We start from the raw sequence: 15,867 nt of genomic DNA, 5'->3' as shown, positions 1-15,867 counted from the left end.
ATCTTGGTCTCTCTTGACGGTAGAACCAAAGGAAAGAAGTCGTACATGACTTCGTTCTATACTCCAGGTTATCAACCCAAGCCATGTGGGCTCAATAAATTACATTAACTCGCTAATGCCTTGAATTTTAATGCGTGATGCCACACAAACAACTAACGTCATTTGCCCTAATGTCATTCGTTATTTATGTGTTTGCCGGAACTCGTTGGACTGCAAAATGCGTATGTCAACACCATAGTTCGCACAGTGCAATATTTTATGTACTTAACAGCCTCAATCACATAAAAAATAATTTATACATAACTATCAACTACAATGCTCCTGTCAGGAGTTGTACTTGGCGAACTTCCCTCATTTCAGCATTGGAACGGCTTTGTCGGCATGGAGGAAGAAAAAAAGCTAGGTGGAGCATGACGTCACAGCTAGCCACGGCAGGCCAACCTCCTCTGATGCCACCTTTCTCTCCAGGACCTCCACGGGTGCCGTGGCTCTCAGGAACGAATAGGCCCACAAGTTGCCAGAACGTTCAAAGATGACTGCTTGCTTTGCGGTAACTTTCACACATGCTATTATGAGGTGACAGCCACTTGCTTAGGATCTATCGAGTCGTCATCCTGCACTGTTTCGTCTATCCTTCCACAGACACTTGTATTTGCTTTAGATATGAGTCATGATGCTTTGACAGCAAGCACTTGTGACAAGTGGGCGCTGTTTTTTGAGATCTGTTCTCGGTTTCTTGGTCCATTAGGCTTGTAGCTCCAACCAACGCTGCAACGCAGGGACGTTCAGGTCGGCGCTCTCAGCCGGCGCCTTGGTGCCTGCTGTGAACGACGAGCATAAAGTTGGGCGGCGCGTGCTAGCGGTGCAAGCATGGCACGCACTAGTCAGTTCTAAAAGCCTGCTGAGCTGGTCCTCTTGGTCGGAGCGCTCCGCTGCGACCTCTCGGTTTCTTACATTGGCGCCCGGACGTGATCATCAGATCATCAACAAGGACCGATTCAGTATCGCCAGCTGCCGAGCCCCGCCTGCGACCATGGACCAGCTGGAAAAGTGGTGCCCACCGAAGCTCGACGACCCTTGGCGTTTACAACTGTGGCCCTACCGTCCGCACAGCCTTATCGTGTGGTTCGCGCAGGTAGACGCACAGCTATACGTAAATGGCTTGTCGTTGCAGCTCTCGCGGTACCTACTCCTCAAGCAAGAAATTCCCACCGACGTCTTATCTTGTCTTGACCTTCCGCCACCAGACCAGAACATATACAAGGGCCTCAAAACCACTTTCTTGAACACTTTGGCGTACCAGTTCCTGATCAACTACGCAGCACACCACAATTCCTTCAACGGCTGACGCTTCTGAAGGAGTGGCTCACCCTACGTCGTCCTCTTCGCCATTGACACCTGGTGAGAGCTGCACCACAGCTCGCGAATCTTCCGCTGCACCTACACCACAGGAGACATTGTGGGGAGACAATATGACAACTGCGCCGTCCGCGTCTCGTTCGTTCTACGAAGATGAACAACCTCCCGCCACACTTCCCACAACATCAATTACACAACCGGTGAGCCCGCTAGTTCCTCAGCAACGACCACCTCGCAACCACGCCTGAGCATACCAAAGAGTCTGCATGCACTCCACCCGAGTTACATGGCGTCCACAGCCCAAGCCGTGGAGATGATACAGCTGCGAGCCATGCCTTGAGGCTGGCGAGACGCATATCAGTGCGCCTGTTCCGCATGAGATCCTGCGGCAACACTGCGGTGAGACTGGTCCGCCAGCTATCACGTGCAATGCACTTCCTAGCTACGCCAGTGTCTTTCCCGTGGAGCCCTGTCGCATGCCCCCTCTCGCAGTGCAAGTTCAGTGTCTCGGCTTCAACATCCAACGACTCTGCCTTGACGTTTGGCCACAAGGATGCCTCCTCGACTTGCAATGCTCGGCGTCGGAGAACTCGTGTCTAGCGCGGCCAGTAGCCCCCTGCTTCCCTGCTTTTTGTCGCTGCGTCCATCCGATTTTTCACAGGTGCCAGGCCGGATGCTGCTACCGCGCACTTCGAAAGGGCCCACCCTCAACACCAAACCTATGTTCACGGATCCGACTGACATTCAGATTTTGGAACCACGCTAACCTTGATCGAGCGGGCCGGGTCTCAAAACCGTGGCTTGTCACCACGGTCGCGGCATCTGCGGGTGCTGGATTCGATGTTGCTGTTGGCGCCGACGCGCCCCACCGCGGCCTTCATCGCTTGGCCAGCCCAAATTGGGACAATGTCATCATGGCAGCCGCGTTCCCCACACCGCTCCCCTTGGGTTGACCGTCCATGCAAACCAAGCACGCAACATCTGCATCTGCAGCTTAGAGCGCGAATGGCATCGCACCTGCGGCCTCTGCGCTGCAGAGATCATCGGGGCCACGTTCCTCAAGCTGCCGCCACCAAAACCTCGTCCACTGCTGCACTCCCTGGCCAGACCACTGCAGAGAATCGCGTACATTTCGCCATTCCATCTGGGCGGGGGGGCCCTGTAGCTCCAACCGACGCAGCAACACAAGGACGTTAAGGTCGGCGCTCTCAGCTGGCGCTTTCGCGCCTGCTGTGAACAACGAGAATAAAGTTGGGCGGCGCGTGCGAGCGGCGCAAGCACGGCACATGCTAGTCCATTCTAAAAGCCTGCTCAGCTGGTCCTCTTGGTCGGGCGCTCCGCTGCAACCTCTCGGTTTCTTACAGGCTTAACAAGAGCAGCTGTATAAGCTGGACATGACCTCCAAGATATTACGGCACTCACGCCAAGCCAGGTTTGCTGCCAGATCTCGGAGGGCATACATTACTAATGTGTGCTTGTGCAATAGATGGCGTCAGAACTCTTCCCGTAAAGGTAGGCGACTAGAAACTACCACTTGTCTATCATGCGATGAGGGCCTGCTTATCTTTTATGACTAGGCTTCAAGATTAGGACACGACACTCCCTCGTTTTTTTCTTCCTCCGTGTCAACAGGACAGGCATAATTTTGCTTTTGGCCTTTGGATTTGACATGCAAGGGCTGAAGTTGCTATGATCAGTTGCGACGTTGTAAATGACCGCAACAAACTCAAGCTAACGGCACCAGATTACGCTTCTTAGATTTCACTATTCATGAAGGCAGAATAAACTTGCAAACGCATGTACAGTTAAACCTGAATATAACAAACTTTAATGTGGTATGCAGAAAGGCCACTTGAGCAATTTTATTTTAGGCCTAAGGGTACGGCCACACTAGCGGCAACAACATGCGCCAACGCGTCATGCCGCGCGTGGCAAATGCAGCAGGAATCGGTGGTGTTGTGGCGTGCCGCGCGAAATGGGTTCTAGACCCACTTCTGCGGCAAATGCCGCGAGATGAAGAACCAATCAAGAGCGACGAGGGTGACGTCACAGAGCCATCACAACCAGACCGCCGCCGATTCGCGCCAGGTTTTCAATCGACCATCGTCGTCTCTAGCATGAAACAACGAGTGCTCGTGGTGTTGCTCGCGCATTCGGAGAGTGCGGGAGATCTTATTGCGCTGCCGCATTTCGAGACGCGCTTGCCACGGTGGCCTCGCAGCAAGGCGCTGACGCGCGGCAACTTGCCGCTCGCGGCATGACGCGCGCAATTTTTGCCGCTAGCGTGGCCGTACCCTAAAGCCGTCTTGCTAGTAAAAAAGGCAGAGCTACAAATGTGCATTAAAAAGGCACACATAGATAAACGTGACCCAGCAAAGCAGCTAACAACATGCAAGAGGGCAAGTTTCAGTTTCCTGAATGCCAGGACACAGCTGCCATGCCAAATACACAACACCTCTACCCCCAAGGCCATGCCGCTGGTATGAAGTATGAATGCGGGAAACACCGACAATGCAGAATGGGCCAACTGCACACTACTAAGTCTGACTGAACTTCATCCTAAACTATGCACAACATGCAAAATAAAAAAGTTAAATAGAATAAATGAATAAAAAAATATGGTGCATACAGTTTCCTAATGGCAGACAGCAAACATGCGCGAGCACGCATTGGATTGGATTAGCTCAGCGACCATTTGGCCCATTTAGCTTTATGATAGGCGGGAGATGCAAAGGCAGTCTTTGCACAACATAATGTCGACGGCCACCTGGCGTTGACCACAACTCCTCTTCGTCATGATCTTCGAGAGGGCGCAGCGTGGCTCACCCTGGAGCAGCTTCGGAGCAGTTTCTCTCATTTGTAGCGTGGATGAAATTAACGGAATGTAGCAAATTGGAGCAATGGTAGCGGGATTCCCACCAGCAAAGTGCCGTTTCAATGGCGCTGAATATTTTCGACAGCATGAGAAGTTGTTGCAGCCTCATCAGGAAAAGTGCACTTGCCAGGGTGCACCGCCACACAGCGTTCGATAAACATGTCGTACGGCACTACACTTTTGCACGGGATTTCCAAGCATTTTACGAGTGTTCGATATAGACGACAATTCAATATTTCCGGGTTTGATTTTATCCAGGGTCAACTGTATTATGGTAGTCCTGACTTATGCCAGGAGCATAATCCAACTATCAAGCACCTTCACGCAGCATTTGAATGCACAGTAGCAAAAGCATGCTCTTTCAGTGCTGAAAGCGTAATTTGCAATATACATAGCTACAGTTGCTGTCAAGTACTTGACTGCCGCTCACATCTATCCATGCTTCACATTGTTCAGGGTAAACTGGCCTCTTTGATAGATAAAGGTGGGCGGCTGTAATTTTTTCCATTCTCACAATGCATGGCACAAAGGACAGTTTATCGTGTACAGTAGTCAACATGGACACCTGTCCAACAGCATGCATATTTGTAGTAAACGAAAGATATTCGCACCTCATTTTCCAAACATTTTATGCTTACCTACTGTTATATCTATTCACCTCTGCACAAATACAAATTCCGATTATAGAGGTTAACATCCCGAAACTGCCCAGTAAATTGTGAGGTAAGTCATAGGAGGAGGCGCCAGATTAACTTTGATCACCTGGTGTTTTTTTAACACGCATATATATTTATGTGCAAGAGCATTCTAACATATGACCGTCTACCGTAATGCAGCAAGCATTTCCTAAGAAAAGCTCACTCTGTTAATAAAGTGCATCTGCAGGTCTCGAAAGGCATGGGCTCAGAGTGAGTGAATGTTCTTCCTTTAGACATAACGCACATGCGGCAGCAAGCTTGGAACAACAAAGACACATTGTTTTTAGATCACAGCGAGTTTTGCGGCAACTTTGCTGTTTCCGATTACAGTGCTCGAAGTAACTACCCATCTGGCAGCCTTTCACCACCAGAAACTCTTTGGAGACCACTGGGAACGAATTTTTCATGAGCACATTTTCTTTTTTGTAAATACAGACACGAAATTCCTAAAATCATGAACTCAAATTCGTTGACTTTCCAAAAAATTTGGGATAGTTGGCAAGTATACGAAATACGTGACTAAAGGGGATAGTTAGCTGTCAAAGACAGCTTGCGATATGTGCTGCTAACCTGTATTCTTTGCGCTTCTCATCCATCCTGCGGTCAATGGCTTCATAGATGGCATCAGCTTCCTCATCGTCTTTGTCGTAGGGGTCCTTGCTGAACAGGCTGCCACCATAGCCTGCAAACTGGAATTGCCAGGTCACCATGAGAGCAGTGTACCATACCCCAATTTCAGGCATATAACAGATGGAGCTTTTTATGTGTTAGTTTAGGACTACCTATGCCAATATGTACACGAGATACTGCACACCTTTTACATAAACGAATTTGCTGCTGCAACCTTAATCAAAGGGCAACTGTTTCAATATACACAATTAGAAAAGTGTGTATGCTCTTGTTTCTACCAGTTTCTTGAGAATCGCAGCACATGCAGTACTACTACTTCCTGTTTGCACATTGTTGTTAAGGCCTCTAACGCTGCATGTGATTTTGCATAATGTAGAGCTCATGACCCAGCCATGTGGAGCTCTTTTCGTTTGAGTGGAGACACAGTTGAGTTTTGATCATGTAGTCAGATTCAGAAAAGCAGCAGCTAGTGCCGTTTGAAACAGTTCACTTGTTCAGCATAAAGGTGGGCGGCTGTAATTTTTTCCATTCTCACAATGCATGGCACAAAGGACAGTTTATCGTGTACAGTAGTCAACATGGACACCTGTCCAACAGCATGCATATTTGTAGTAAACGAAAGATATTCGCACCTCATTTTCCAAACATTTTATGCTTACCTACTGTTATATCTATTCACCTCTGCACAAATACAAATTCCGATTATAGAGGTTAACATCCCGAAACTGCCCAGTAAATTGTGAGGTAAGTCATAGGAGGAGGCGCCAGATTAACTTTGATCACCTGGTGTTTTTTTAACACGCATATATATTTATGTGCAAGAGCATTCTAACATATGACCTTGTTCAGTGAACTTGTTCAGTGAACTTGTTCAGTTCACTTGTTCAGTTATAGAGGCAGCTAAGTATTGTACATAGGAGAGTTCAGGTATTAGTGCTTTTGTACAAAAATTTTCCTTCAAGCTGTCAGCAACAAGGTACCAATACAATGACAAGCCTGTTCTATTACCACCTGTGCCCATGACATCTACAATTTTACACACAACACGCATAAGATGTTTAGATTATGCGCATGCGCAAAGCTATACTGACAGGTCATGATACTGCGAATTCTGCCGCAGCACACAAGACATCAATGTCTAGACTAAACCATACTATTCAGAAAGGATAATGACACTTAATTTTAAAGGCCACAACAATCTAATGATCATCTAATGCACGCATCTAATGATCTCAAAGTAGGGCGCTGTTACCAAAACCAAACTTTAGCGCACAGAATAGTCGGACTGGACCGAAACTATATAGACTGGGCTAGACGCGAGCTGCAACAAGTGCTTGCACATTACATTGATACCGAACAAATCCAGAGACCCGCCACTCACCTCGTCATAGTTGGAGTCGTTAAGATCTTCTTCGTCATCCTCCTCTTCTTCCTTCTGGTTCTTTTTCCGTTTGGTAGGTGGTGCGTGACGATCGTCACTGCGCATGTAAACAATCGGGAATACGTACTCCGAAACGTGTCGAGTAACGATGCAAGGCAACGACCAAGCGATGCATGGCGCTTGATGCCAAACGCTTTATTCATACAGCTATCTGATTCGGCTACTTATCAGGTAATAAACACGCAATGCGAACAAACTTAACCGAAAACAACGTAAACAGTACGGACGTACCCGGCACTGTGGGCGCGCAGGCATCTATGTCTCTCAAAAACAGTACATTCAATCAGAACACGCAATATAAAGGGCAGCGCTAGAAGCAGCCCTCGTCATACTTACGGAACATCACTTGCATCCCGGGCAGGACCGATATCGGAACGTGTGGTGAAGCCAGTAGCGCTGCAATAAAATAAATGAACGGGTGTTAGGCAGAGCAGACGGGTATGCCCAGAGGCCACATATCTCGTAAATCAGCCGCGACTGTGGCAAAAGTGCAAAGTAGTAGGAAGTATTTACCCTCTTCCGACGCCGGCAACATATCCTAAGGGTGCCGGAACACCAAGAAAATGCTTTCGTCTTTTCGCAACCAGCGTTGTGGGAGCTGCCATAGCCGCCATGTTGCTTCAGTTCTGCTTTTGTCAGTGTTGAGAGCTGGATAAAATATATCGCTCTAAAACTAGCCAGGCACATTACTTTCGTACCAGAAGCACTCGTACTGCCCTTATTAATAAAATCATTTGTTATTGCAGCAAAACAAAAGGCAAATTTAGTAACAAAGACGGTTTCTATTTTTTCGTAGTATTTTCATCATTTCCCTGCTCTATGACGACACACTCGGCCTTACGGACAGGCCTGGCGCAAAGCGGTGCGCGTCGTCTGCTACAACGACCCAATTACCGTTTGTTTCAACCCCGGTTTCAACAGGTCAACTGCGGTGCGTTGGACAGTTTTACATTTAAAATTACCGCTGTCATAACACTTGCGGAAGTAAACTACTTCTTTCGTGCGCCAGCTTATTGTTTTCGTGTTCGAGAGGCAAAAATACGCACCCACCTGCCAACTCTGTTCACAGGATGGTAACGAAGGTGTCCGAAAAAGTCCACTAATTCGCCATTGAAGCCTTGCATCAGTTGTCAAGCGAGAGTGGCGAAAATTAGTTTTTCGAGTCAGTATATAGCAGGTGCCCTATGTCGGCGTAATTTGTGCACGGTGAACTTTTTCCATATTGAGAAGAATCGATATATGCACAACTTTTATACAGTTATATATTGCCCGACGCGTGACGCTGTATCCAAAATCAAGCGCGCTAATTATGCGATCAATTTACAACGGTTTCAGCTCTGGCTACATATAATGACCAAATAATCAAATTATAAACACTTAACAGAAAACTAAATACAAATATTAGTGCGCGTTATACATTTTCCGCCAGTATAATTTCACAGGTAAATTCTTTTACCAGACATTAACCTAGCAACTATGAAAGAAAACTACCCATTATAATTTAAGACAATGCTAAATTTATAATAATCAGCATTCTTTTATCTATATATATATATATGTATATATATATATATATATATATATATATATATATATTATTAGCTTGCTCTCAGTATTGTATAAAATATTCACCAAGGTAATTTCACATAGAATCAGGGCAACACTTGACTTCAGCCAACCAAGAGCACAAACAGGCTGGCTTCAGGAAGGGATATTCTACGATGGATCATATCTATATATATGTCATCAACCAGGTAATAGAGAAATCTGCGGAGTACAATCAACCTCTCTATATGGCTTTCATAGATTATGAAAAAGCATTTGATTCAGTAGAGATACCAGCAGTCATAGAGGCATTACGTAGCCAAGGAGTACAGGGCCGTTGAATATGTGAATATATTGGCGAATATCTACAAGGATTGCACAGTTTTTATAGGAGGCATCGATCTTAGCAACCTTCGGTTTGCAGATGACATTGTCCTATTCAGCAACAATGGGGACGAATTACAGCAAATGATTGAGGTCCTTAACCGAGAAAGTGTCAGAGTGGGGTTGAAGATTAACATGCAGAAGACAAAGATAATGCTCAATAACCTGGTAAGGGAAGAAGAATTCAGGATCGCCAGTCAGCCTCTAGAGTCTGTAAAGGAGTACGTTTATCTAGGTCAATTACTCACAGGGGACCCTGATCACGAGAAAGAAATTTACAGAAGAATGAAATTGGGTTGCAGTGCATACGGTAGGCATTCCCAAATTCTGACTGGGAGCGTACCACTGTCGTTGAAAAGAAAAATGTACAATCATTGCATTCTACCAGTGCTAACATATGGGGCAGAAACTTGGAGGTTAACAAAGAAGCTTGAGAACAAGTTAAGGACCGCACAAAGAGCGATGGAACGAAAAATGTTAGGCTTAGCTAACGTTAAGAGACGGGACGAGAGCGGTGTGGATCAGAGAACAAACGGGGATAGCCGATATTCTAGTTGACATTAAGAGGAAGAAACGGAGCTGGGCAGGCCATGTAATGTGTAGGATGGATAACCGGTGGACCATTAGAGTTACGGAATGAATACCAAGCTAGAGAATTAAGGGAAGCGCAGTCGAGAACGGCAGAAAACTAGGTGGAGTGATGAAGTTAGGAAATTCGGAGGCTGATGATGATTATATATATAGCGAAAATGCATCACAGGCGCTTGACGGTTGTCGTGTGTCCGTGCGTCTCCTCCGTAATTGTGCCTTTGCACTACAACTTATGTCTCGTTGTGCAAGCACCAACTAGCCCAATAACAAGCCCCCTGCATTTTATAACCAAGCCTCATTAATGAATGATCAAGTTAATTTGTAAATACCAGAAATAAGCATCCAGTCATCTTGGAGCTCATCATATTAAGAGCAAACAAAAGCTTCCTTAAAGAACCTACATTTAATGCCATACAATGTGCACATGTGTGACTTGCATCACAGGTTGATGTCAATAACATACAAGGAACTTAGTTGTTTTTCCTCAATATGTGCATAGTTGAAAATTTAATATACATTCCTGAGGCCTCTGAAATAATTTGTTATACAGACCACTTTGTTGTAAACGTCGCCCACTGACAGCTCGAATTTAACTGGGACAGAATTATTCCTTCGTTATACAGGTCATGACTGTACGCAATTTCCAAATACAAAATTGTAGAGGCACTCAACTGTACACAATTTCTAAATACAAAATGTATAATGTGATTTGGTGCAGTTCATACATTTTTTAATTTTGTGAGTTGCTGCTGCTGCAAATGAATTTTGAGTGTAAACATGTTATGCATTTCTCACGTGATCTTAATTCAGTTCAACGTTTTGCATTGCTGCTGTGCCCTCAAGCCGGGTGGCATGGTCTTGTTAAGTATTCTTATTTTGTCTTTATAGCCATACCTTAGAAGACAATTTTGTAAATTGTCTTGAATAACTTAACAGAGGAAAAAAAAAGATGCATGTAAAAACAGTGGATACACTTGATCCTCAGTTTAGGTTCGGCAACAGTGTACTCGCCATTACCAATTAGCTTTACAGCTGTGTTTCGATCGGGATAAAAGTTTGCCCAAGAAAGAGATGAAGTTAAAAAAATGACAGCAGGTTGAGGAAGTTGGTAGGGATTGAGTGAGTGCGTGAGTAAAAACTTTATTGAAAATAAATAAAAGAAGGCATGATGGTTGGGGCCCCTCTCCTATTCAGGGGCTCCACTGGCACGAGCGTCTCTCTGGGCTTGGTCCAGATGAGCCAAGTAGCTCTCCCGGCCCTTGTCCGCAAGCCATGCATCCCACTGCCTATTTCTCATGAATGGATGTTTGAGTATTATTAGGCTGTCCATGTGCGGAGGCCTCTTGGGACACTCCTATGTGATGTGTTTTAGTGTGGGCCGGTGTGTCTGTGCATCACGGGCACTCGTCAGCTAGTGAACCTCGTGGGGTGTATTCTGTGTGGGTGGTGCAGGTTGGGGCATCTATTCGTATGAATACGACGCCAGTCCCTCTCCTGTTGGCTGTTTAAATTCGAGTGAGAATGTCCAAAACATCTCCGCTGCTGCCTTTGCTGTAAAAGAATGTCATGAGAATTCGATGGAAGGTCGTCGCTGGGCCCTGCCGTTGCTTGGACGTTTAATCCTCGAGCAATAGGGTCTGCCCTTGCGTTCCCTGCCAGTCCCTTATGTCCCGGACACCATACGACAGTGTGGTGCCCTTCTAGTTGATTGCCCAAAATTTTTATTATTGACTGGGGTGTCGTCCCATTTAGAAACATGTGGCAAGCTGCTTGTGAGTCGGATAATATGACAGCCAAATTGGTTTGGTGATCGGCGTCCTGAATGGCCAAGGCGATGGCTGCAGCCTCTGCCACGCATGCCGAGGAGGTTTTGAAGGATGCCATTGTTACGTTGTTCCGACACGTAGAGACAACAGTGAATGTGTCAGAGCTGGTTCAACTAGCACCCGTTTAATACACTCCCGGTCCCATGGTGAAACGTTTGTGAAGAGTCTTTGCCCCTGCTCTGTCATCCAGGATGGTTTGGTATGCATGTTCTTGGGAATTCGGGCCACCGGAATGTGTGATCGAACGTTGCAGTCTATCTGTGCCATTTTCTCTCCGCAATACTGGGGCCTCAGGGTAAAGCCTTAACTCGCTAATACTCATGTTAGAAAAAAGTTAGGCATGCAGACACAAGGAGAGGTAAACAAGCAACACAAGCTCATTTGCATTGTTCGTTTCTCTCTTCTTGTATCCGCGCCCTGTACGCCTTACCATTTCCCAACACAAGTTCTTAACTCGAACTAATGGCAGAATTTTTTTTTTAGTCGCAACAATGTGACACCTGTTGGAAGTGCTTCTTTGTCTCATACTGGACAGCACCGACGAGCCGTGAATACACAACCAAAATTAATTCGCCACGAAACAGCAAGCTACAGCTGCAGGCTAGAAATATTACAGCAGTAGTACGGGTACCTACCTGAAAGGACCAGGAAGAGTCAATAGCCACGACGACAGCTACAATGTTATCTGGAACGGTCATGCTGCGACAACACTGAAAACCAGTACTGATTGTGCGTGGATCATTGTCTCGCAACCACCTCGAAACCTAGCTCAAGACATTCGAAAGAGTCTCTACCTTCAACTAGAATTAAAAAAAAAAAAGACAAGCTGCGCAAACATGCAGCTTTTCTTCCTGGAAGACGCCGCCAGGACTTGGTTCAAGAGATCAGGAGTCTGACCCTAACAATGTCAGACACATTTTGCAGCAAGTTCTTGAAGATCTTCACGAGCATTGTTTGAAGAGAAAGGGCTGAAGTTCCACTAAAAAGTCCGAGTGCAGATGCCTAATGAGAAAAATGCCATCTCTATGGAATGGGGGATTGGCCAAGAATCTGGGCCCGTATTCCCAAAAAGCTCTTATGCTAGAGTTGCTCAAAAGAGAAAATTTCAGCCGATCTTGATGCGCCCCATATCATTCGCGAAGGTGGCTGGCCAATGGCAGAGAGCCCTTATGAAGCAAAGCTTTGTGAATTCTGCCCCTGGTGGTTAAAGGCAGGAGGGGAGATAAAACAGAGAAAGTGAGGTGGGCACGGGGGAAATTCTACAAAATACTGCTCAATGAGAAATTTTAGACTGAATTTTTTAAGAAAATGAATTCGTGATTACAAAAGGACAGCCAACTTGAAAGTATTAAATGAATTTCAAATATGATCAGCATTTGTGTGGGATGCTATCACTTATTCACGAATTTAACACTCTATTCTCCTTGCATATTGCAGAGGTATTCGCAAATGGCCATACAGATGTTCCTGTGGCTAAAGTTGAATGCAGCGGCCTCAAAGGAGAGCATGTTTTGAGAATTTCCAGGAATGCCTAACTGCCTAATTGAAAATGCCTAATTGAAATACCTAAAATATAATTAAATACCTAATTGAAATTTTTCTTTTTTTCCTCTGGCTTGTAAACTGATGGAAGCCGATGATGTAAGAAATGGTTCAGTTTAAGGTTCCTTGCATATATATGGCGTAGAAGAGATGGCATAGATAAAAACTTAATGGTGGAATATGGCAGCACAATTTCGTGAAACTGATTTCCAATTTATGCGAGAGCCACCCCACGGAAAAAGCAAATATCAAGGACTGTTAATGAAATTGTGGGAACTGCCAGTTTTTTATATCTTGAAAACGAAAATTTTCTAAACCTAGCCACATTGACATAGGCAAATTCAGCAGAACGGACAAAACTGATCCATTGAAGATGATCACGAGTGCGAGTGTTGGCCATTTCATTTGAACAAATGACGGTGACCTCGTACCTATCACAATCGTACCAGGCTTATGTTTGAAGGCATTAATGATCCAAATGTATTAAAACGGCAATTGACTCAATTTATTGCACCGAAGTAACGTTAGGAGCAACAGAATTTTCAGTATCCTTGAAATTTGTAAATTCGATCTGTTTTGAAGTAAACTCGTATGCTTCAAGACACTGAGGAGAATGGCATATGCTTTAAACTGTCGTATTGCTCCAGCTAAACCAAAGGTCACCAAAGCCGCATACTGCCTCCTGTGTCAAGGCAAGCTTAATGCGCACCTCGAAACAGACGTGTATGCACCATTGTGAGTATTCGGATCAGAAAAGCGTTTTCAGGTGCCGAAGCCTTTAAGGAAGCTGTGATGGCCTGGTCTGAAGGCTAAACAGGATATGTATGTACGTATGTATGTATTTATGTATGTATGTATATATATATATATATATATATATATATATATATATATATATATATTGTCACGAGCGGCGATCCTGTGGTCGGTGCTTGGACGATGACGACGACGACGGGTGGTTTTTCTGGTGTGCACGCGCTCCCCTGAACGATTGCTGCAGCGTTGTGCGCCTTACCCTGTAAATATATCCATTCTGTATATATTCTCCCCGTAACATCTTTGGTGGAGGTGCGGGGTACGCTCGCTACAACACCGGGAACTGGATCTTCGTAGCGGACGGCGCGTTGCTGCCACCACAATGACCGACCAAGCGACCCAGTGTGAGCAAGACCCGTCACCGGTCATTCTCTTGCACCCTCGTGATCCCGGGACATTCAACGGCACCAGCGGCGTGGACGTCGATGCATGGCTGGCAATGTATGAGCGCGTCAGCCGCACTAACAAGTGGGACCCGACCATAATGCTGGCGAATCTCATCTTCTATTTGCGGGGCACTGCGCTACTCTGGTTCGAGACGCATGAGGCAGATCTGACGAGTTGGGATGTCTGTAAGCAGAAATTACGCGATCTATTTGGGAGACCTATCGCACGACAACTAGCGGCCAAGCAGGAGCTCGCAATTCGTGCTCACACGTCCACGGAGCCGTACATCTCGTATATTCAGGACGTGTTGTCTCTGTGCAACAAGGTCGACAAGGACATGCCTGAAGTGGACAAAGTGGGCCACGTACTGAAAGGCATAGCCGATGACGCATTCAATCTGCTACTGTGTAAGAACTGCTCAACGGTGGAGTCGGTCATCGCTGAATGTCGTCGTTTTGAGCTGGCCAAAAGTCAACGTATCACTCACCGCTTCGACCGACTTCCTAATACGGCTGCCACGTCCTCCTGCGAAGGTTTAGCCACGCTTCGGCAAGCGCAAGCTCCAGAAAACGTCACCAGGATCGTCCGTCGAGAACTCGAGGCCATGGCACCCGTTACACCTCATGACGGTATGCAAAGCAACAACCTGGCTCCGATTTCGCTAATTCAGGCCGTGGTTCGCCAAGAGGTCGCGAATATGGGCATTTTACCCACCTTTGATAACGGTCATACTGCTACTAACCCGGTCGCCCCTGTCGTCGCTGCTGCAAGACCGAACACGACCTTCAGGCCACGTTATCGAAATCCAGCCGATTGGCGCACACCTGATGACCGGCCCATCTGCTTCACGTGCTCTCGGATTGGCCACATCGCCCGCCATTGCCGCAGCCGCTGGCCCACGTCCTATCGCCCAAACACTTACAATCGCCCGGACCACGCACCATATGCCCCGTCGTTCCGTCCTGAGGCCTCAAGTGCTGAACGTCCTCCTAGGGAAAACCGGATCAGCCGCTCACCATCGCCCCAGCGCCGTCAGTCCCGCTCGCCCCAACCTCGCCGCTCTCGGTCTCCCTTTGGCCGCCTCTCGGAAAACTAGCCAGTGCAGCCCCCGGAGGTGACGCTGCATTTACGACCCGGCCTGAAAATCCTCTGATTGTCCCTTCTACCCGATGCAACCTTCTTGAAGTTCTGGTTGATGGTGTGGCAGTTACCGCTCTTGTTGATACCGGCGCACAAATTTCTGTAATGAGCTCGAGCCTCCGGCGCCGCCTCCAGAAAGTCCTGACGCCCGCGACATCACCTACTGTCCGAGTAGCCGACGGGAGTACACCTGCCGTACTTGGAATGTGCACTGCACGCATCACTATTTCTGGTCGCCACACATCTGTTCTTTTTGCTGTTCTAGAACAGTGCCCCCATGACCTCATCTTGGGAATCGACTTTCTGTCCACACACGCTGCCCTTATCGACTGCTCCGCGGGCCTTCTCCGGCTAGAACTTCCTTCGTGCCCCGACAACGTTGATGCCGGCCCACCCCGCCTACGCTCCGTCGAGTTTCTTCGACTGCCTCCGCAAGCCGCAATATACGTCCAGCTGTCAGCCTTTCCGCCCCTACCCGACGGCGACTACGTTGCCTGCCCTATTCCTGAGGTCGCCATGACACGCAACGTCGCGCTACCCTATACGGTGGTGACAGTTAGAAACAACGGCACCGCCTTTCCCATCCTCAATTTTGGCTACTCGACGCAAGTTCTTCCTCGCGGCATATCACTC

The 15,867-nt window shown here is 46.9% G+C and overlaps 1 protein-coding gene across 1 annotated transcript in view; it reads right to left on the bottom strand.

Moving 5' to 3' along the window:
* Window positions 1-7,668, bottom strand: part of LOC119448810 (pre-mRNA-processing factor 6-like) — a 19,676-nt gene extending 12,008 nt beyond the window's left edge. The window contains exons 1-5 of the mRNA XM_037712025.2: window positions 7,517-7,668; window positions 7,340-7,399; window positions 6,944-7,040; window positions 5,503-5,621; window positions 2,377-2,470 (exon numbers count right to left, since the gene is read on the bottom strand). Of these exons, the coding sequence (XP_037567953.1) occupies window positions 2,377-2,470; window positions 5,503-5,621; window positions 6,944-7,040; window positions 7,340-7,399; window positions 7,517-7,617 (471 nt within the window). The 5' untranslated portion in view covers window positions 7,618-7,668. The remainder of the gene's footprint in view (window positions 1-2,376; window positions 2,471-5,502; window positions 5,622-6,943; window positions 7,041-7,339; window positions 7,400-7,516) is intronic.
* Window positions 7,669-15,867: the final 8,199 nt, after the last annotated feature.

This window comes from Dermacentor silvarum, chromosome 4 (assembly GCF_013339745.2).
Source record: "Dermacentor silvarum isolate Dsil-2018 chromosome 4, BIME_Dsil_1.4, whole genome shotgun sequence".
Classification (NCBI taxonomy): Eukaryota; Metazoa; Arthropoda; class Arachnida; order Ixodida; family Ixodidae; genus Dermacentor; species Dermacentor silvarum.
The sequence above is the reverse complement of the archived record's forward strand: the minus strand, read 5'-3'. Positions and strand labels throughout refer to the sequence as shown.